The sequence below is a fragment of the Acomys minous genome (genome assembly GCF_964271855.1).
Source record: "Acomys minous genome assembly, chromosome: 3".
Lineage (NCBI taxonomy): Eukaryota > Metazoa > Chordata > Mammalia > Rodentia > Muridae > Acomys > Acomys minous.
Window position 1 is genome coordinate 76,750,838 of NC_140485.1, and position 21,619 is coordinate 76,772,456.

At 51.0% G+C, this 21,619-nt stretch overlaps 1 protein-coding gene and 1 long non-coding RNA gene across 5 annotated transcripts in view; both read left to right on the forward strand.

The window, feature by feature from the left end:
- KIAA1755 overlaps nucleotides 1-8,231 on the forward strand; it is a 33,234-nt gene extending 25,003 nt beyond the window's left edge. For all 4 annotated transcript variants that reach the window (XM_084776248.1, XM_084776247.1, XM_084776245.1 and 1 more), the window contains 6 exons: nucleotides 609-707; nucleotides 1,712-1,860; nucleotides 3,943-4,081; nucleotides 4,569-4,691; nucleotides 5,244-5,456; nucleotides 7,321-8,231. In XM_084776248.1, coding sequence (XP_084632374.1) covers nucleotides 609-707; nucleotides 1,712-1,860; nucleotides 3,943-4,081; nucleotides 4,569-4,691; nucleotides 5,244-5,456; nucleotides 7,321-8,013 — 1,416 coding nt within the window. In that variant the 3' untranslated portion in view covers nucleotides 8,014-8,231. The remainder of the gene's footprint in view (nucleotides 1-608; nucleotides 708-1,711; nucleotides 1,861-3,942; nucleotides 4,082-4,568; nucleotides 4,692-5,243; nucleotides 5,457-7,320) is intronic.
- Nucleotides 8,232-9,811: 1,580 nt separating this feature from the next.
- On the forward strand, nucleotides 9,812-16,272 carry LOC311595339. Its single transcript, XR_014778407.1, has 2 exons — nucleotides 9,812-10,660; nucleotides 11,661-16,272. It is a non-coding gene; the product is annotated as an uncharacterized lncRNA (long non-coding RNA).
- The last annotated feature ends 5,347 nt before the right edge of the window (nucleotides 16,273-21,619 follow it).

Sequence of the window (21,619 nt, forward strand, 5' to 3'; positions counted from 1 at the left end):
AACGGATGGTGATCACGATTCTGGCATGTTCTGGGGGCGCTATTCTAAATCCTGTTAGTCTATCAGTCCCTTACCCTGCTGTTAAACGTACTACGGTTTCCACCTCCCCATACAGGGAAGCCCAGAGAGGCTAAGTAACTTGCCTGTGGTCTCACAGCTAGCAGACGGCTGAGCTGAGCGAAGGGCGCTTCTCCACCCCACCCACTCACTCCTGTCCTGCCCCCCTGTATAAAACCCCCCCAGGGTGTGTGGACAGCTCAGGCCTGTCTTCTCTCTCCTCTGGCTCTTGTCCCCTCACTAGAGGCCCCGCTGACCTGCAGCCCCAGCACTGTGGCTTACAGACTTGGTAGATGGGCTCAGACTGCCCCAGAGCACTGCTCAGCTATGGGGCAGGGTGGGAGGAAGACTGCGGTATGGGGGAGGGGAGATGGAGGTGGTCCAGAGCTGCATCTTCACCAGTTCTCCTCATGGTTCTGATGTAGTTAGTGTAAGTTCTAGAAGCCCTCCCTGGCCCCTTCCCGAGCCCCACCCCCACCCCACCTCGGGAAAGGCATGTCTCCCCTTTGGTCAACCCAGGTTGAGCCCTGTTCTGGCTCCTGTCCTTGCAGAAGCTGGACCCATTCCTCACTGACCTCCGCCAAGCCTCATCCCTGCTGCAGGCTTCCATCCAGGAGTTTGAGAAGGGTGGCCCCCCTGGTGGTGTGCAGGTAAGCCTGGGTGGGGAAGCCTCCAGCACACACAAGAGCACTGGGGAGGGGACCCCTCAGGGTGGCCACTCTAGTGTTCACTCTGTCACTCAGCTAATAGTTCTTGGGCGTCCACCAAGTGCCCTTCACTGGGGCCCCAGCCTGAGGAGCTGGCTTGCCTCTGTTCTGGTGAGGATCAGAGTGCAGTGGCAGAGCGGCCATTGGGAAGGTAGTTACGAGGGCCTGGGGAGTATGGAGCAGAGGTAGAGCAATAGCCTGGCATTAGGGGGCCCCTAGGCTGAAAAAAGAAGGTAATTAAAAATGGTGCCAAATGAGGCTGGAGAGACGGCTCAGTGGTTAAGGCCACTGACTGCTCTTCCAGAGGTCCCGAGTTCAAATCCCAGCACCTACATGGCAGCTCAGGACTGTCTGTAACTCTAAGACCTGACACACTCACATAGACATACTTGCAGGCAAAACACCAATGCACATAAAATAAAGGTTTAAAAAAAAATTTAAATGGTGCCAAATGCCATAAAAGATTAATCGAGAAAAGTGAGGAAGGTGAGTGATTTTTTGAAGGATGGTGTTTAATTGAGGCCTGAAAGAGTACGTCTTTGAGGGGAGATGGACTCTGGGCAGAGGGCGAGCATGTGCAAAGGTCCTGAGGCAGAGTGGCTGTCTGTGGAGCAGAGTAAAGGGGAAGCCCTAAGGACCTTTAAGCAGGGGATCCTGAGGCACGAAGCCCTTTGGTGTCCCTTTTTTGCTGCAAGAGAAGCCAGAGGGCATCAGAGAGCTCAACGAGGAGTCTGAGGTGGGTGTTCCAGAGAGAGGATAGAGCCAGAACCAGTGATGATAAGAGGGTTATGCCATCAGGAGATGTGCTGGAGACTGAAAGGACAGACTTCCTGGAGATGCTTGGACCCAGCTGAGAAAGCCAGGCTCTCTCTGTGTGGAGTGCCCTGGAAGATTACAGGTGGGAGAGAGTGGAGATTGGGCCTCAGGACACTCCCCTCTGTTGGCAGGAGGCCACCAGGTGCCTGAGCAAGTCCAAGGAGCTGATGGAGGCTGTGCTGAGGGACCCGGGCCTGCTGGCTCTCCAGAGGGAAGGTGGTGCTACTCTGGCCAAGTTGCAGCAGGAGGCCAGCCTGCTAAATGGCAACCCTGATGTCAGGTATAGGCACTCAGTCTCCCCTCCTTTATACCTCATCAGAGCTGAGGGGGAGGGGGGAGCCTTGCCAAGGGAACGCTTGGGGTGTGTCTAAGGCAGCCACCTCCCCACTCTCTGGGCCCTGGGGATAACCTCACAGCTCCTCTTTCACCTCCGGCCATCTTCAGCCAGGGACAGGCATTGGAGGACTTCCTCTCCTGTGTCCTTCCTCCACACAGACCACATCCTTTTCTAACCCAGACTCTGGTCCAAGCCCTTCAAGACCTGTCTCATTTGTTCCTGGCAGGAACCTGGTGCTGCCCAGGCCACTCTTATTTGGCAAGTAGAAACTGAGGCTGAGCACAGGGAAATAGTAGTAAAGCCCATAGGAAGCCACGCTGGGACAGCTGGGTAGCCAACCCTACAAGCCTGCTTTCCTTATGCTCAAGAGCCACAGAGTGGGTGACAGACCCGCTCAGAAGGCACCAGCTTCCTGGCCTGCTGCAAAGTGGACCCTCCTTAATCTGAATATCAGATGTCTTGACTCTCCAAAACTCTCAGGCAGTCTGGGCACAAGTGGAAAATTACACCCAGAGAAACTGCTTCATACACAAAGTCATTGGAATAATTGTGCAGAGTTACTTTCAGGCTGTGTGCAATGGTGAATCTAAAATGGAAACAGACTTCTTGTCTAGGCTGAAGTTTGGTTGCCCACATGCCTCCTCATATATATCCAAGTACCCTGAAATCAGGGGGGGAAAATCCAAATTCTGATATGTCTCCGATCCCCGAATGGACTCTGAACACGTAGTTGAATTGCTCAGTAATTAGAAATATTTGCTCTGGTGAAGCAAGGGTACACACGTTCAAAAGTCCAGGGTGAAGTTTGCGCACACACTTAAGAACAACTTGTGTGAGCCAGGCATGGTGGCGCACGCCTTTAATCCCAGCACTCAGGAGGCAGAGGCAGGTGGATTGATGTGAGTTCAAGGCCAGCCTGGTCTACAAAGCGAGTCCAGGACAGCCAGGGTTGCACAGAGAGACTCTGTCTCGAAAAAAACAAAACAAAACAAAACAACTTGTGCATTGAACCAACATTTGATGTGTGTGCATTGCTCTAAAAGTTATAATTATTAACTCGTTTGAATAACTTTGAGGTGAGTCTCTCTTGTTATAGCAGAGAAACCTGAGACTCAAAAGTATTTTAGGGTCACACATCTGGAATGTGGTGGGGCCTGGAGGGAAGTGGGTGGGAGCTGGTAGAACACGCACATCGCCTTAAACTGAACCCCTAGACTCCAGGGGTAGGTTCGTGCAGGAGAAGCCAGAACAACTGGGCCCTGGTGAGGAATGTGAGCCACCTCTGGCCCCTCACAAGCCCTCCATGCCTCACCAGCTTCGCCTCTTGTCTTCCTGAGATCCCTCCAGACCTTTGAATTGGAGATCCACCAGGGGGCGCTGTCGGCCCACGCTCACCGCACCGCTTCCCCAGTCTGTGCGGGTCCCTGCCGCCCTCTTGGCTCTCCTCCCCTCCTTTGGGTCTTCTGGGCTTTCTTCTGATGTAGGACTCCGTGTATGGGGTCCCTTGAAAAGGCAGCCTTCCCCTCCATCATCTTTGTCTGAAAACCGGCTCCCCCGAGGCAGGTTTCTCCCTTCACGGAGCATCGCCACCAGAGGTGTGCCGTCGCCAGCTTGCTTTGGGTCCTCTGATTCCGGCCACTTTAAAAATGCCTTGCAGGGCAGGTGGGGTTCAGGTTCAAGGTACCTTGGCTACACAGGAGTTTGAGGCCCCCAACGTGGTGATTGTCGCACAAGGACCCACACTAGCATGTAGTCCGGCTGAGATTCATCCTCAAATACCCAGCCGGCTCAATACTGTGGCAAGGAAGGGGGGCGGGAGCGGGGGGGGGGGCGTGGGAGTGTCGTTCCAATTCCCGCAGCATCCTCAGGTTTGCGCCTGAGGCTCAGAAAGGGCTAGGGACCTGCTCTAGGGCACACAGCAAGTCAGTGGCTGCCACCCCAGCTGGGGCCACACATTAGAAAGGCAGGTTCATGCCTAGTGAAAGCACAGGGAAGGGCATCTCCTCATCTCCTTCCCCGTCCCAGGAGCCACCTGACTGAGGCTGCCACCCTATACAACCTTGTGGAAGATCAGCTACATGTCCTGGTCACTGCATCCAATCACCTCCTCCGAAGGCTGGAGCTCCGTGTCCGCCTGGGCCACCTGGAAGCTGCCATCCACCAGGTGAAGGGGAGACTACTGGGGGACATGGCACTTCACAGGGGTCACTTTGTTTTGAGGTTAAAACACCAGGCTGGCAACCCTATGTGTTCAGGGCAAGGCAGAACACATGCATTCAGTCAGCAATTAAGATGTGATCGTAAGGGCTGCACTTATTGAGTGCTGGCTGTGTGCATGCCCTGGACAAGAGTATTTGTGAATATCCTTGTCTTCCAGTGTGGTCTCTTAACGGTGACAAGGGAGCTTTGGGGACTCCCCACCACAAATGGGGAAACCAAGGCCAGGCAGATGCTGCCCACTGTGGTTTCTTTTCCGGAGTCTGAGCCTGGAGCTGTTGGTACCTCCTCACCTGGCTTCAGTACCTAAAGCCAACACACACACACACATGCGTGCACACACACACACACACACACACACACACACACACACACACACGGAAGTAGGCAGCAGGCCCAGGCCTATCACAACTAAACCACCGTCCTCTGCCCAGGTCAATGACTGGATGGAACGGGAAGGAAGCCAGTGTCTGCAGGCACTTGCCCCCGTGGATATATGTGCAGAGACAGTAGAGAAAGCCCACGCGGAGTTTGAGGATTTCTTCTTGCAGGTTGCGGTATGTTCCAGGACCCAAGTTGCCAAGAGGGCATTAGAACAGGGTCTTCTAGGTCCCTGCTCTAAAGGTAGGAAAGTGCAAGGGAGCTTCCAGGGGCAGTGAGGGGACAGACTGGACCACCACAGAGGCATCGCTTTAGGTTCTGTCTCCTCCAGGATCAAGTACAGAGAAGTCAGAACGCCCTGATGATTTCCTAAAACACAGGTCGCAGGGCTCAGACCTAGGACTGCTGGGTCAGTGTAGAGACAGTCCTGATAGGCACAGGAGACCTTGGCCTGTCACAGCTCTCAGAGAACTCCAGGCAGGGGGACATGGGAGTGGTTTTGACAGCAGAAGGGACTATGGAGGATCAAAGCCTCTGACCTAGAGAACCTTCCAGCAGATTCCAAACTTCCACAGCAAAGGCCTGGATTGTTGGATGTTTGACAACCCCTATGTTAACCTCTGACCGTGGGCTGAGCTTTGTAGCTAGGGAAACTGAGGCTCAGGAGGCCACGGAGGACTGCTGGGTAGGCCCTCAGGAAGTTGAATAAACATCTCTTTCCCTCTCAGGCCCAGTACCGCCAGGGTCTGGAATTGTCCAAACAGGCCGCCCAGCTAGGAGCTGCAGAGGAATGGGCAGGTGAGACAGGCCTCCCAGACCTGGCAGCCTTCGCCTCCACCCAGCAGGCCTTCCAAGCCAGGCTGACACACTTCTACATGGCGGCCGAGAGGCAGCGCACCGACCTGGAGACCCTGCGCCACCTCTACCGCTTTAGAAGGAAGGTGAGTGAGCCTTGTGGTGTGGCCGACCCCGGCACACACCTGGGTTCTTCTCCACGAGAGGTTTCCTTATCCAAGTAAGCCGGGTAAAGACTGGGCAAAGCCCACCTGAGTGCAGACCCTGTACTTGCCTACCTCTGGGAGAGTCACGGATGCCTGCATGGCTCCCATTTTACAGGGAAGGAAACTGAGGCTATCTGGGTAGTATTTCACCTCCTAAATCCACATAACCAAAGGGCCCCCCTCCATTTTTCTGATGGAGAAACTGAGGCTTATGGACAAAGAAAACAGGCTGGGAGAGCCTGGACCAAGCTGGAGAGGAAGCCACATGGCGGCCCTGTGCCCTCAGTTGCCCCTTGAACTTACCAGGAGGGACAGAACATGGGAAGAGCTTGACCCCACCCCACCCCCAGTTGTTGGCTGTTCTACCATGAATAGAGAGATAGGAACGTAGAATGCTTCAGGGGACAGTTAGGAGGGACCCAGAGGACTCACGCAAGCCTGGGGACTCGAGAACAGGGCTTCTCTGTTTCCTCTGGTCAGGGACAAGGCAGGCAGATGTCAGCAGTGGCAGTGAAGGGGCACCCTCCCCCTTTCCCACCATGGAGGGCCCAGGAGGGCAGAGACATGGGCCACAAGAGCCCATGTGGGCTGTGAGACCTGCCACAGCTGTCCCCACTGCTCCGAGCCTCAGCTTCTGTTGCTGTTAAAACCGGCTTGGTTTGTTCTGATGTGGGGGTCTCTAGTGCCAGGCTCTGTTCCGGCCATTTCATTGTCGCACCGACCCTGTACTGAAAACAGAGAGGCTGAACGACTCACCTAAAGTCACACAGCTGGTAGATGGCAGGGATGCAATTCAAACCCAGAGCCTGGCACGGAGTGGACTCCCAGCCAGCTGGGTGGAATAGCAAACCTGGGCGGGAGAGATGGCTCAGTGGTTATGATGAGCACTGGCTGCTCTTCCAGACATTCCAGAAGACCCAGGTTTGATTCCCAGCATCCCCTATGCTAGAGCTTCCTTGTGCTCCCTGGGGTCTGAAATGACCCTGCTACTTGCTTGTCTCTGATGTGCCCTGTGGGTTGAGCTTCCCTGAAGCTACAGAGAACGCTTGGTGAGAAGGTAGCATCCCCTCCCGGGTAGGCAGGGGCCAGGCCTGCCTGACTGTCCCCCTGTCCGCCTCTAGCCGGTTTGATCAGAGCTGGACACAGCTGTCCTGACCGCTCCTCTGTGGAGCCGGGGACTCCAGTGTCCGAGGCACTGGCTGGGAGGATGGCGCCACAGACAGGACTCTGCCAGGCTGGGGGCCCTAGCGCTGTACCTGGTGCCCTAAATGATCCTCACTTGATTGGCCGCTAAGGGAGATTTATGGTGCCGCGAGTTCTGAGTGCTGCCGTGAATATGAAGCCATTTATCTAAAGACAAGCTCCCTTAATCCACAGAAAGACGCCTCCTCGCAGCAAATGCCTCCGCTGTCCCCTGGCCGGTGGCTTGCAGTCGGCCCTAAATTAATGGAGAGAGAGAGAGAGATTATCTTTTGCATGAGCTGCCATAGCATGCTGGGGGCAGAGGGGGAGGGGGAAGGAGGGTTGAGGGGAGAGGAGGGGTATCAGGGAGAACCACGTGATGGGCAGAGGCCCAGCTGGTATGTGGGCTATGGAGGGAGCCTGCTGGGCTGACAGCCCATTCCTGCCCGAGCCAGCTTTTCTTTGGGTGCAAGGAACAGAGCTACAGGAGGCAGGCCAGAGGTTATTGTCAGCAGCCTGTGCACCCATTAGTTCACTCAGCCACGCTGACTCAAAGGCCCCCTGCTAGGGCCTCATCTTGTCTTCGCGCAGCTCCCACCTGCTTCTCCCTTCCTGCCCTTAGATGTCCCGCTTCCATATGGACTGTCAGGACCTACTGAGCCAGCTCAGCCTGGGCAAGGCTGCGAGGGCCAGCCCCGGGGACCAGCTCCACCTCCGCCTCCACTGTTATCTGAAGCGCCTGGCCTCAGAGTTCCGGACCGAGAAGCTCCTGGCCATGAAGCTCCAGGTGGCCTCCTTGAGCCGGGCCAGCCTGGGCCAGGAGTTGTGGGAAGAGGTCCAGGAGAGACACCAGGAGATCCAGAGCTTGCTGGAGAAGGCTCTAACCTACTGCCCGTGCCCAGAGGTTCCAGCTGCTCACTCGGCACACACAGATCGAAGCCGGCCAGCGGCGAAGGCCCAGGGTCTGCCTAGAGAAGTGGTCTCCAAATGGGACAGGTCTCTACAAGACTTCCTGGCTGTGTCAAAATCCCACTGCCCTCCCCAGACCCCTCAAGGGGAGCAGAGCAGAAACATGTGGGCAGGCCTGCAGCCCCAGGAAGCAGGACAGTCTGTGGACACTGAGGAAGGCAGAGGTGCCCCCAAGCTCCCGGAGCCCACCCTGGAGCGCCTCCTTGCCTCCCTCTTCTCCTGGCATCACCTTCCCAGACAGAGCAAGACCTCCCATCCTACTGGAGGCAGCTTCTCCTCTGAAGGGACAGGCTCCCAGACATCCCTGGAGGACTCACCCCACACAAGTCCTCCTGCGTCCCTCTAACTGGATCTGAGTCATCACACCTGCTCCGGGGGCTGTGATAGGACCGCCAAAGGGGCTCTGCAGAGCCCAGGCCACCCTGTCAGACATGGCCATGAAGTGATCTTAGAAGGACTACCTTCTGGCTACAGAAAACTCCAAAGAGATGGCTTGTTACCCACACAAAATAGCGCATGTGGGAGTTAGAATCCAGATTAAATAAAAGGACATTTTTATTGAGGGCTGAGACTATAGAGTCTCATATGGCAAGGCTGGCTGGGGCCACCTTTGGCAAATATCTTTATCCTTAGGCAGCCCGAACTGCTGCTGGGGTTCACGTGGGTAGCAAAGAAGTGGGAGGGGCCTCTTGTCTTAAGCCCCACAGTAAGAGACCTTGAGACTTTGCGTTTGCTGGTGAGCCCAGGAGCCACTGGGAAGAGAGGAAGGAGGAGGAAGGAATAAGGGGCATTTGTCAAGCAAGCTCCATCCTCCTGGGGTCTGGCCAGGAGACAACAGGGACAGCAGGGGGACTCTGAGATGCCCATCTGAGGGTGGAGACAGCCCAGCACTCCTACTCCCCAGGAGCTGGCTCTGGTGGGCAAGGGCAGCAACATGGCAGAGGAAGAAATTGCCTGATGCAGCATTCTCCCTGGGGATTGGGCTCCCAGCTCAGACTCAAGGAACCTCATGGAATCTTGTCCTTGCACTCCACACACATCCCCGGTTCCTGTGGGGTGCCGCTACATCACCACATCCCACATTCAATGTCAACTGTGCCGAGTGTCATCAAGGGCAACAATGGCGGGGGTTGGGTGCAGTCTTTGAAAGCAAGTGAGGGTGGGTGCAATGGGAAGAGGACTATTAGGGCCACAGCACCTAGCTTTTTACAGGGTTAGCGTAGCGCCCCCTAGTGTCATCTCTGAGCACTGATGCATTGGAAGTATTCACAGGCCTCTCAGTCCTCACTGCCAAGATGGCCTCTTGGCAGCCCAGCAGAGGTTTCCAGGCCCTGGGAGGAGGCTAGGAGCCTCCCACCAGTGAGGCTAAGGCAGAGGAGAGATGAAGCCTGGATCAGGCTTTGGAGGATAAGGGGCTTCAGGAGACATCTCAGCCCCCAAACAGCTTCAAGAATCTTCTCTGGAGATTCAGGATTTCTCTAAGCACAGCTGGAGGCTTCCTGCTTCAGAGCCACCAGGGAAGGTGACTGTAAGGAAGCCTGCCCCGGGAGTAACAGTCCCTCCTCAGCACATACTAAAAAAAAAAAAGCTAGCTCTGGGCCTGGGGGAGGCTGGAGGCTTCACTGGGGCCATCTACTCAGTTGTTTTCTTAGCCATTGTAGTCTATTCTGCGGCCACCACAGATTGCCACAGGCTGTGTGACTGACAAGCAACGCAAGTTTATTGGACTCACAGCTCTAGAGTCTGGGGAGTCTAAGGGCAAGTTGCTGGCTCTGGTGAGGACCTTCTGTGCCAGCATCACCTGTAGGTGGAGCCTGTGTCAGAGATGGGGGGGACAGAGCAGGGGGGGGCCAGGAGCAAGCACATCCTTATGAGGCCACTCCCACATCCTTATGACTTTGCTACCCCCCCCATCTTTCAAGTTTCCAAAGCATGAATTTCAGGGGGCACTTGGAACCTAGGCTGTTTCCCTAAGGAGGTTCTTACGGCTCCAGGCCCCAGGCAGCTCAGACTTTGCATTCTTCTCCCAGGTCTTGTATCCAGAAGAGTGAGGATGCTTGGGGAATTTGATCAGCCATCTCCATCCAAGCCTGTCACCTCGGGGCGGAGGGGGGAGGGGGAGGGGAGGGGAGGGGCTAAGGCTCTTAAGCTGCTGTTACCATAGCAACAGCATTCCAGCCAGTGGAGACCACAGTCTGGGAGCTGGAAACCTGGAGAGTAAAACTGGAAGCTGGCTTTAGTGAGACCCACAACTTCTGTTGTGACTGCAGTGGTGGGAAGAAGGGATGGGTGACCCATGGATCTTTGGGTAGGAGGGGACCCCAACATCTTGCACGTCCTCCTGGTTCCAAAAAGAATTGTACCTCAACTATTGGCCTGCTCACAGAAACTCCTAGGGAGAAGGTGTGCAGAAATGGGCTATGGGTAAATTACAACATTCCAAACACCAGCAGGGGCTGGGTAGATGGCTCAGTGGGTGAAGTGTTTGTGAAGTGCTTCCTGTGTAAGCATGAGCCCAGATCCCCAGCACCCGTGCAAAAAGTGTGGTGTGACAGTCCATGCCCACGACCCTGGAGCAGGGGGGCGGTTAGAACAGGCAGATCCCCAAGGCTCACTGCTCAGCCAGCCTAGCTGGATCAGTGAGCTCCAAGCTCAGTGAGAGACTCTGTATCAAAAAAGCAAGGTGGAGAGAAAGACACCGCTGTCCACATCTGGCTTCCACGCATAGAGACGATGGCTCCCAAGGGCACACAGACATACACACAAGGCTTTAGGAATCAAAAATGAGGAATCGGCTGGTGTTTCCGTTGCTCCGTCTTTGTGCTGAGATCCTTACAAACTCTGCAAGACTCCATCCGGCCGCATCCTGACAGCCCCATGGAGCTGGTATTAACTCTCCATCTTTCCAGAGGAAGACGCCAAGCCTTGGGGATGTTTTGTACGAGGTGACAGCACGTGACTGAGGTGTGACACCGAGACCTTGGTCACCGCAGGTAAAATGGAGCTGATTGCTGGCCATCAGCCCCTGGCCATTGTGCTGGGGGGCCATGGTTCTCTGGTTAGCACTTACACCAGGACCTCTGGTAGAACATGCACAGGGCTAGAGAATGGTTAATGAAAAGCACCTGGAGCTGACTGCCCAGGCAGCATCAGTCACAAGCTGTGTGTCCTGCGCCAAAGGAAGAAGCATCTCTCTGTCTCTTGGTTTCCTTACTTGTAGAATGAAAGCCACAAGGCCTCGGAAAGCTGTTGGCAAGTATCTAAGCTGGCTGTGGGAGCATAATAACTGCTCACTAAATGGTACCTACACTCATACTTTGGTCCCAGACCTGTCAACATCTGCTTTTGTTGCCTCTAAGGTCCAGGAAGATGTCTCTCCAGAGCCCCACCAAAGTCCCCTACCGACTCCCAAACTCTGTCACTCCAAATCATATGGCTTCCTGTGTTTTCTGAATCCCCAGTCGTCCCTCAAAGGCTACAGGGACTTAATTAATTGGCATGCATGGCAAGTTTCCCCATGACCATAACTTCACATGGCAAAGCCTTGGCCCCCTGGAGGCTGCCCTGAGAGGTGGGCAAAGGTTTGTAACCTGCTGTGGGGTGGGGGTGGGGTAGTGGAGTTCACAGAGACCCCTAAGCAGGCCAGTGTGATGTGACCAATTATCCCACTATCTCAGGACCCCTTTCCAACCTAAGGAAATGGGAGGCTGGGGACTGTTGAAGGGAACACAGCCTGAAATGTTGGGGTGACCTCCCCCTCCCCCCACAGATGGCTCCTTGTCTCTGATGCCCAGATCTCCTCATTTATCGAATGGGCACTTTCCACCCGGGAAGCAGAAGGTCTTGGCCTTGAACCCAGCTTTACTAGCCTGGTGCTCTGAGCAGAGGGCTGCCCTCAGTTTCCCCATCTACCAAAAGGGTTGACAAGCCTGCTGGGTCGGGAAATCGGTGTCTGGATCCCCAGGCTCAGCACTGAGCCTTTCCTTTCTGCAGGCCACAGTCTCATGAAGGGATAAAGCTTTGAGAGTGAGCTGAGCCAGAAGGGAAACTGAGGCCCTGCACGGTGCTTTCCACATGGCCGTTTCCTCATCTGATGCTCACCCCAGCCCTGATGGTGCTGCAGCCACCCTCAGAGACACGGTGGTTTCCCAGACAAGTAGATGGATGTCCGAACACAGAGACTCATCTAAGCCCGAAGAGCCGGGAAAGGAATGGAGAGGAGAAAGCTCTGACCCAGACCTGCCTGTCAGTGCCGCATCTGGGACAGGACAGAGCCTCTACCAGAGAGCGCCATCCACTCGGAGGTAGGCGACACACACTGTGCCCACTAGCTACTCACTCCAGATGTACACAGGACAGCTGGCCAGGGTCAAGGCACAGCCTGCCCTCAAGAACCAGGGCTGTGCTGTTCCCAGGGGCTGTAAAGCTGGCTCCCTGCCCAGGACAAACTGTCCAGCCCGGAACCCCACCCTCACCCAGCTGAAAAATAGTGCAATACATGTGAGCCAGCAGGACCCTGTGGAGGAACCCTGAGCGAGGACAGCAGCACCCCTGGGGTGTGGATGGCTCTGGAGGGTGAACTTTAACCTCCTTAGCCCTCACTGTCCCCATCCATGATGCGTGGGTGTGCCGCTGTGGTAGACTCAGAAGCATCCAGTTGGTCTCCACACCTGGTGCGCGTGAATGAGGAATAGGGATTACCAACCTTCAAAACCTTGTCTATGGAACCGAGGAGGACCGAGGGGCTGAAAGTGCCATTGGAAGTCACACAGCCTGTGACTCACCCTCGAGGGCTGCCTTATAAGCTCTTTATAAAAAGTCCAAGGCCTGGGTCAGGGGAGCTGCCTGGGGACACTGGGGAGTACAGGAGGGTGGGGAGCCCAGTCTGAGCACAAGACTTTCTGTCCCTTCGCTTGCCTTGCTCTTTCCATAGCTCCCATCAGGCTGTTGTTCATTACCACTGTAGTGGGTCTGTATGTGCAAGCATTTCCCAAGTTCTGCCTCGGCAAAGAGATGGAGCCTCAAGGAAGGGCATGGGGCCCTTGACTTAGAGCTGTTCGTTTGGAAACACAGGTCACAGCTCAAGGCTGTGATAACCATCTAAAGTGGGAACAGTCCCGTTGGCCATAGCCGGTGGCCCCTGCCATTCTGTCATCCAACTCTAACCCCAGGGAAGTGGTGCCATCCTGACCTCAGTCAAGAAATAACCACCCAGAGTCCGTCAGAGACCTGATTGTTTGTGGAAGAACCCCATGGCTTTAGCTTTTTAGCGAGATCTTTTTGTTTTGTTTTTGTTTTTCAAGACAGGGTTTTCTCTGTGTAACCTTGCCTGTCCTGGATTCATTTTGTAGACCAGGCTGGCCTCGAACTCACGGTGATCCACCTGCCTCTGCCTCCTGAGTGCTCGGATTAAAGGCATGCGCCACCAAACCTGGCCTACAGAGAGCTCTGACTACTGGCCCGTGGCAAAGGACTGAGGGAGTGGAGGAGGGATGGCAGGGTGGAAGGATGGGTACTGTCATCCGTCTAAAGCTCCTGCCTCCCTCTCCATCCTGCCTCCCTCTCCATCCTGCCTCCCTCTCCATCCTGCCTCCCTCTCCATCCTGCCTCCCTCTCCATCCTGCCTCCCTCTCCATCCTGCCTCCCTCTCCACATTCTATCAGCCCACCCTGGCACCAAGGACAGGAACAACATGCCCTTGAACCTCTCCAGAACTCTAAGCACACTATAAAAACAAAAGGAAAACTTGCCTGGGAACAACATCAAAAGAGCCTTTTAAAAATGGCACCGACAAGGGATGGGGTAACAATTGAGATGTAATATGAATAAATTAATAAAATATATATATATTTTTAAAAATGGTGCCGATCTGTCCAGGAGCGGGATTTAAGCCCTGCTGCTGCTAAGTGGCTCTGGCTGCTTCTGTTGGCCTTAGGGACAGGTCATTGCATCATGTCCAGAGGCTCGGGTGCATACCAGGAGGTATTATACACTAATTACCTTGATTTTTTTTTTTGTTCTTGTTGTTAGACATCGTCTCGTGTAGGCCAGCCTCTAATTCACTTCTGATCCAACTGCGCCCACATTCTAAATGCTGTGGCTACAGGCAAACACTGCCGTGCCCAGTTTTATGCAGTACTGGGGATCAAATCCAGGGCTCTGTGTGTGCTGGGCACGCACTGTCTACCAGCTGAGCCTCGTCCCCGGCCCTGCACTAGCCACACAGACATCGCTGTGTAAAACCCCTGGCAGAACAGATGACAAGGAAGACACAGGAACTGTCTTGGCTAAGGATTCAGTCCCCTGTGGCGGGAGGGTGCGTTGGCGCAAAGCAGTTGACATCCCGGGAGCCAGGAAAAGCAGAAGGTCAAGGGTGGAAGGGGCTGGGGAGAATACACCCCCAAGCATGCAGCCCCAGTAACTTACCTCCTCAGCTCCTTCCAAATTCTCCAGAACCTTCTAATGCAGCAGGGTCAGCAGGGGAGACCGCAACCAAACTTCTAGCCTATTGGGGTCATTTCAGCCTGAATGCAGGACCCCAGCCCAGGAAACTGTGCCCTCCACAGTCAGGGTGCGTCTTCCACCTCAATTAATTCAACCAAGACAATCCTTCCCCCCCCCCCCCCCCCATGCACTCCAGCTGCTACGGGAAGTTACCAGCCTTGTGCTCTCTGCACATAGCCTTTTCTTCATCTTCGGCCAGTCACAGGCCCGGAACGTGTTCTCAACCCCAACAGAAGCTTCCCCGCAGCTTTGTCATAAATCACACAAAGTCAGTTTCTCTGTAAGAGCAACTGAGAGGCTTCCAAACTCCCATCTCCCCAAAATAGTTGAAACGCACGCATGGATGTTATCAGTTCACTGGATAGCTGGAGAGGGAAGGAAACCTGGCTATACAAAGGCTGGATCACCGACCTAACCAGATGTTCGTTAACCGGAAGGCTAATGTTGAGTTTACTTGGGAAACAGTATGTGGCTGATATGTTAAGACGGTGGTTCTCAACCTGTGGGTCGTGACCCCCTTGGAGGCTGAGCCATCTTTTCACAGAAATCACATATCACATACCCTGCCTATCCGATATTTACATTGTGATTCATAACAGTAGCAGTGTTACAGTTATGAAGTAGCAATGAAATAATTTTATGGGTAGGGAAGGTCACTACAACATGAGGAACTGTATTAAAGGGCCACAGCACTAGGAAGGTTGAGAGCCACTGCCCCAAGGTATTAGCTTGTGGGATGGTTTGGGGGTCTATAGCTTTCAAATATTAATTGTGAATTAATTAATTGAAACTGAAGCTGGAAAAGGCCCCTCATTTTCTTAGATTATTGTATGGGTTTCCAGGAATATTCTTTTTGTAGAATTAATTTAATTTAATTATTATTATTATGTATGTGTGTGTATGAGATGTGTTGCAGGGTGCACATGCACCCAGACAGAGGTCAGAGGACAGTGTTTGGAAGTTGGTTGTCTCTTCCACTGAGGGGTCCTGGGACCAAACTCAGGTTGTCAGGCTCATGAGGGCAAGTGCTTTCACCGATGGAGCCATCTTGCTGGCCAGATGTTCCTAATATGCAATTGATGAATGTAAGTTCTCTAGAGGTCCAGCTTAAGTTTTTATTAAGGCTATTATGTATATAGAAATGTAGATGTATATCTTTATATTAAATGCCCTTCTCATACTTGAATTTCCAGGAGAATTTAGTCCCTACAAATAGTAGCTTTCGAGACTTGGCAAGCTTACCCTGAAGTAACAAGTCCTATCAAAAAGGGAGAGCTAACCTCTCACATTGAAGAGTGTTTAGAATGTTAAAGCATGCTTTTGTTAAGTGCTCAGAAGTTTCCCAAGCTGGTTTCACCAGGCAAAGTTAAAAATGTAAATTCAGGGCTGGAGAGATGGCTCAGTGGTTAAGAGCACTGGCTGCTCTTCCAAAGGTCCTGAGTTCAGTTCCCAGCAACCACATGGTGGCTCACAACCATCTATAATGCAATCTGATGCCCTCTGCTGCAGATTAAAGTACTCGTATGCAATAAATAAAATAAATAAATTTAAAAAACAAAACAAAAACATGTAAATTCAAAAGATGAACTTTTATATTGGCATATATTTAGAGATATTTTTACAAGGTTTCTGGATTTTGTTCCATATGGAAGGGCATATACATACATGTATATGTAAATATGTATATATATATAATTTTTGGTTTTTCAAGAAAAGGTTTCTCTGTGTAGATTTGGCTGTCCTGGACTCACTTTGTAGACCAGGCTGGCCTAAAACTCACAGAGATCTGCCTGCCTCTGCCTTTCCAAGTGCTGCGATTTCAGGCATGCATCACGGTGCCAAGCGGGCATATATTTTTGTCAGTATTGAATGGGCTAATTAGTGGGCTAATTTTCCAGTTGGAATAATAAAGTTTCTGCTCAGCATTAGTTGGTTGTGAATAGGTGATATATTTTGTTATAAGTAATTTTATGAAACTGGATATTTTAATATCTACCTTGGTGTGTATATACATTGTAAAATCATCAAGATCTTATATTTTATTAGAGTTGCTTATGTTTTCTGTTGATTTTTGTCAATAAAGTCAAGATTCTGAACTGAAGTATTTTTTTAAATCTTTATTTATTTATTTATTTATTTATTTATATGTATGATGAATTTTTGCCTATATATATATATATATATCTGTGTATTATGAACATGCCTGGTACCCGTGGAGTCCAGCCGTGGGTCCCTTGGAACTGGAATTACAGATAGTTGTGAGTCAGCATGTAGTTGATGGGAATCGAACTCAGGACCTCTGCAGGAGCAGTAGGCGCTCTAAACCACTGAGCCACCTCTCCGTCCCAGTGTTAAAGTCTTTTTGATATCTGGTTTACACATAACTATCTTAAAGTGATTTTAGTGAATTTAATCCTGTATATCTGTGGTTAGAAACACATGGAGTAGTGTGTCTGAACCATACTACATTGATTAATAATGTGTATGTTTGTGTATATGTGTGCTCTTGTGCACGTGAGCATGCCACAGTCCATGTATGGAAGTCAGAGGATGATTGACAGGGGTCACTTCTCTCCTTTCACCATGTGGGTTCCAGAAATCAAACTCAGGTCCTCGGGCTCTGCGGCAATTACCTTTGTTTTCTGAGCCATGTTGACAACCCTTCATTTATACATTATACAAAAGCTTACAGAGCTAAAAGCATACATACATACATACATACACATATATTTGATGTGTGCAAAATGACAAATAAGTGCTCTCTTTCATATGATATGTTTTATATCTGGATTTTTAAAAAGATTTATTTACTTGTCATATATACACAGTGTTTTGCCTGCATGTACACCAGAAAAGGGCACCAGATCTCGTTATAGATGGTTGTGAGCCACCGTGTGGTTGCTGGGAATTGAACTCAGGACCTCTGGAAGAGCAGCCAGTGCTCTTAAACACTGAGCCATCTCTCCAGCCCCTTATATCCGGATTTTGAACACAGAAAATGACCAAGGAAATTCTCCTGGCGTTTCTGCCATTGTTAAATCTGTGTTGTTTAGAGCACAAGCTCGTGGCGTGAGCAGGCCTGCCGTTTAAACCCTGATCCACATCTGTTTGCCTTGACTAAAGATCTTCTGCTAGTGTGTCTATGAGATAATATTTGCATGTCAGAAAGCAGGTCCATCTGCCATCCCTAGCGCTGTACACCTTGCGTTTGTAAGAGGTCTAATGGTTGGGGTGTTTGTCTGTGCAGTGACATTAACCATGGCTAGCTGTTCAGTGTACATAATATTCTCTTTTGAGGCCTCAGAATTCTACAGTGAAAAGCATGAGAGAACTCTCTAGCAGACTGCTACTCTCCAGACCTTTCCTCACGTGCTCCTAATTGTATCATGACTGTTCTCGTGAAGCAAAGATAATTAGACAGGCCCTCGCATTGTGCACTCCAAGCAGTGTTTCCTAATAATTAAAAGGTATTAGCCACTAGGCACTTAGGGAATACATCTGTAAACAAGCAGTTAATCTGCAGGCTAGTTTTCCTTAAATATTTGCTCCTGTTGGTTGTGTTTTTGTAAAACTGTATAACTGTTGTCTGGTAACACTCTGTAGAATTACAGCTGCAGTTTTTACTACAAAAGCAGATTTTTTTCTTTTTCTTTCTTTCTTTTCTTTTCTTTTCTTTTTTTTGTTTGTGTTTTGTCTGTTCACTTGCACAACTGACAAAAATTAATTCTCTTGGTTGACTATGAGAACTTGACAGAAGACCCTGTTGCTGAAGAGGCTGCACACTTTGGTTCCAGGATTTACAGAAATCAAGACGGCACAGGCCTGGAAGCGCCATCCCTGAGGGCTAGCTCTCACGGTGAGGTGAGGAGCTATGCCACCTGCCAAGAGAGAACACTTATCAACCGTTGTATCTAGCTGTAAAGCCTGTGAACCACCACCACCACCACCACAACACAGGCCCACAAAGACAGCCTCAACACTGCAACAGTGGCACAGCCAGCAATGGGGCAACCAACAGCTGTTTGATTGGACTAAAGCCCTGTTCAACAGGAGAGACCGCGTGCCTGATACTACAAACCAAGGCGAAAACCTACGGCTGTAGAGGTTATAGACCTCAACACAGAATCTCCAACTACCATTTTTGCTAAGTTAATATAGCTCCCAATTGTCTTCTAAATGCTATCCTTATGCCCACGGATACACGCAGCTTCCACGCCCCCATCAAAGAAGCTGCTTTCTTCAACAGATGGAGGCTGTTGCAAAGATTCACAGCTGCTCACAGTGCACGGAGCAGACCACTGTGTGTCCAGCCCCAAATGGAGCATCTACAGTACCACCTCTGTACCTAAGGTTCAAGGAGCTGCAAAAGTGAGGGTGGAAATGTTAAAAAAAAAAAAAAACCCTGAGGATGGAAAGGGTCGCTGCGAGAGTGTGTCTGCTAGGTATGACAAGAAGGCTACACTCACGGGCTCTGAATAACATGGCTGCTGGCACCAGACCACAGCAGCTGACATGGCAACATGGATGCGAGAGAAAGGGATGGAGGGAGGGACACGGGAGGAGTTGGTGGGGAAAGAGGGAACGATAGAAGTTATGTAAAAGCAGTGTGCTCGTGTATGAAGGTATCAAAAAATTGAGATAAAACCATTCAAGAACAGACTCCAGTTAGGTGTCCTTTGTCACCTCCAGAGTCATTCCTTTGACATCCCCTAAGTTGCTTAAAACTTGTCATAAAGGTTTATTTGCACCAACTCCTTGACATGACATTTACCATTACCCATCCGCCAACATGGCAGCAGGGGGGCCACGAGCTGGAGGTCAGCCTGAGCTACATAACAAGACCCTGTCTCGAACCAAGAGCAGAAAGAGATTGCTTGTGCCTGCCCTTCCTAGTCCCTAGGGCAGGGAGGAAAAGAAAGGTTCTTACCCACGCTGACCTGACACTAACTGAATGTCTTCCAGCCTTAGTTGCTACTCAGACTCTGTTTATGCTGTTTGCTCAAGACACAGGTGTATTTCAGAAACCTTCACATCAACTCCAGGATGTCACCGCAAGTCCCTCAAGACGGAAAATCTAAAAACAAAAAGAGAAGGGTGTTGTTTTGGTCCTGGCAGGAGAGACAGCATCCTCAAGAGGGCACTCGCACAGGTGTCAGTCAGATTCCAAAGTTACAGGCCCCAAGAATTAAAGTTTCCCCAGCAGCCCCATGGTGCAGAGAGGGGAAGGCTGAAGCCCGGTGCAGTCAGAGGCAGGAAGCTTGCCTCCCCGGAAGAGATTTCACACACTTCACCTAACTCCCCCAGGCCATCTTGTGGGACAGGCCGGAGCAGAGACAATGATGGGCCGCTGACCAGCAAGACCCTACCTGGGCCAGGACTGACTAGTTATGCATACCTCTGCCCTCCATCTAAATCCACACCCCATGCCAGAACCCCCAAAATGGACTCGGGTAGAACTGAACAGCCGTTCTTCTTCTCAATGGGACCACACTGAATAAATCTCCCCCCTCAGCTTTTCACCATTTCTTGTCTCTTCAACTGGCCTCTTGAGGATGGGTGGCAGAGTCCGGCTTGGGAGAACCGCCAGAGCTCAAATTTGAGCCTGAAATCTCTGGCATCAGGAAGACTCTACACTGCTAAGTACATAGTCCTTGCAGAACCAATCTGCAGATTCAGGGCAACCCTTGAACCATTCCTGTGGGCTCTACTACACAAATAATAAGACAAATCTTCAAATTTACCTTGAACCTCCAAAAGGTCCACACAGCCAGAAAGCTGGGGTTCCCAGTTTAAAGGCTTACTGTAAATCTGCACTGATCAAACCAGGGCTGTATAGCCAGGAGGATAAACATGTGTGTTAAGTGGAACAGAGTCAAGAGGCAGAATGGAAATCGTGTGTCTGTGACCAGCTGATTGCGACCAAGATGCCAAGTCTATCGGTGAAGAGAGAGTTGTCTCCTCATGGGCCATCAGGATGGCTCAGTGGGTAGAGGCGCTTGCTGCACAAGCCTGGTGACCTGAGTTCGATTCCAGGCGAGAACCGACTCTGTAAAGTTGTGTTCTCTGACCCCCACCTGCTCCTTGTGGCCCACATGCCCCCAAGCACATACATTGTATATACACAATAATAATAAATAAAAGAATAATTTTAAAATAGTATTATCTCTTCAGCAAATAGCTTTGAGACTACTGATTTCCACATGTAAATGAATGAAGTAGAAGCTGTATTTCACTCCACATACTGAAGTGTATGGATCACAGAACTGAAAGAAAGAAACCCCTAGAAGAAAGTGTGAACTTGGATTTAACAGTGGACTCTTGGACATGACTCTTAAATCACAAGCAAAATAAATAAATAAATAAATAAATAAATAAATAAATAAATAAATGAATAAATTAGACTTCACCAAAATTTAAAACTGGAAGGTTGGTGTGACAACACACACACATCTAATCCCAGCATTCAGAAAGTAAAGGCAGGAGGCTAGGATGTTCAAGGTCAGCCTAGGTGGCAAATGAGCCATTCTCTCCCCCAATTAGCACTTCTGTTCATCAAAAGACCATGTCAAGAAAGTAAAAAGAGGGGACAGAGAGATGGCTGGGAGAAGGGTGCCCATTGCTCTCGAAGAGGACCGAGGTTCAGTTCCCAGCACCCACATGGTGTTTCACTCCTATCAGTAACTCCACTTAATGGCCCCCTTCCTGACCTCCACTGGCACCAGACACACACATACACACATGCAGACAAAGCTTGCATATACATTAAAACATCTAAAAACAAATTTTTAATTAAAAAAAATGAAAATGAAAAGACAGTATGTAGAGTAGGATAAAATATTTGCGGATGACATATTTCATGAGCGATTTGTCTGGGGCCCGCTCAGAGAGCGAAGAAGCATCTCCCACACATGCCTGGCAGCTTCAATTAGATTCCTGGAACTCATGGAAAATGGGAGGAGAGAACCAACTCTCCAAAGAAAGACTCCGACTTCTTCTCATATTTGGCAACACACACACACACACAAACACACACACACACCCACACACACACACACACACACACAAACACACACACACACAAACACACACACACAAACACACACACACACACAAACACACACAAACACGCACACACACAAACACACACACACACAAACACACACACACACACACACACACACACACACACAATGAGACACATAAATGAGCGAGACGAACCTGGAAAGACACATCCTTTGCGGTGAGGTCGTCCACATGAACCCTGCCACAAGCTGCCTCTCAGCCCTTACAGGGATGATGACTACGACAGCAAACGCAGAAGACACCGCGTGTGGGCGATAACGAACCCTTAGGCTCGTAATGGTGCAGCTGCTTTGGTTTAGATAACTCAGCAATCCCACTCCTGGATACAAACCCAGAACTGAAAACAAAGAGGAACAAAAAAGATA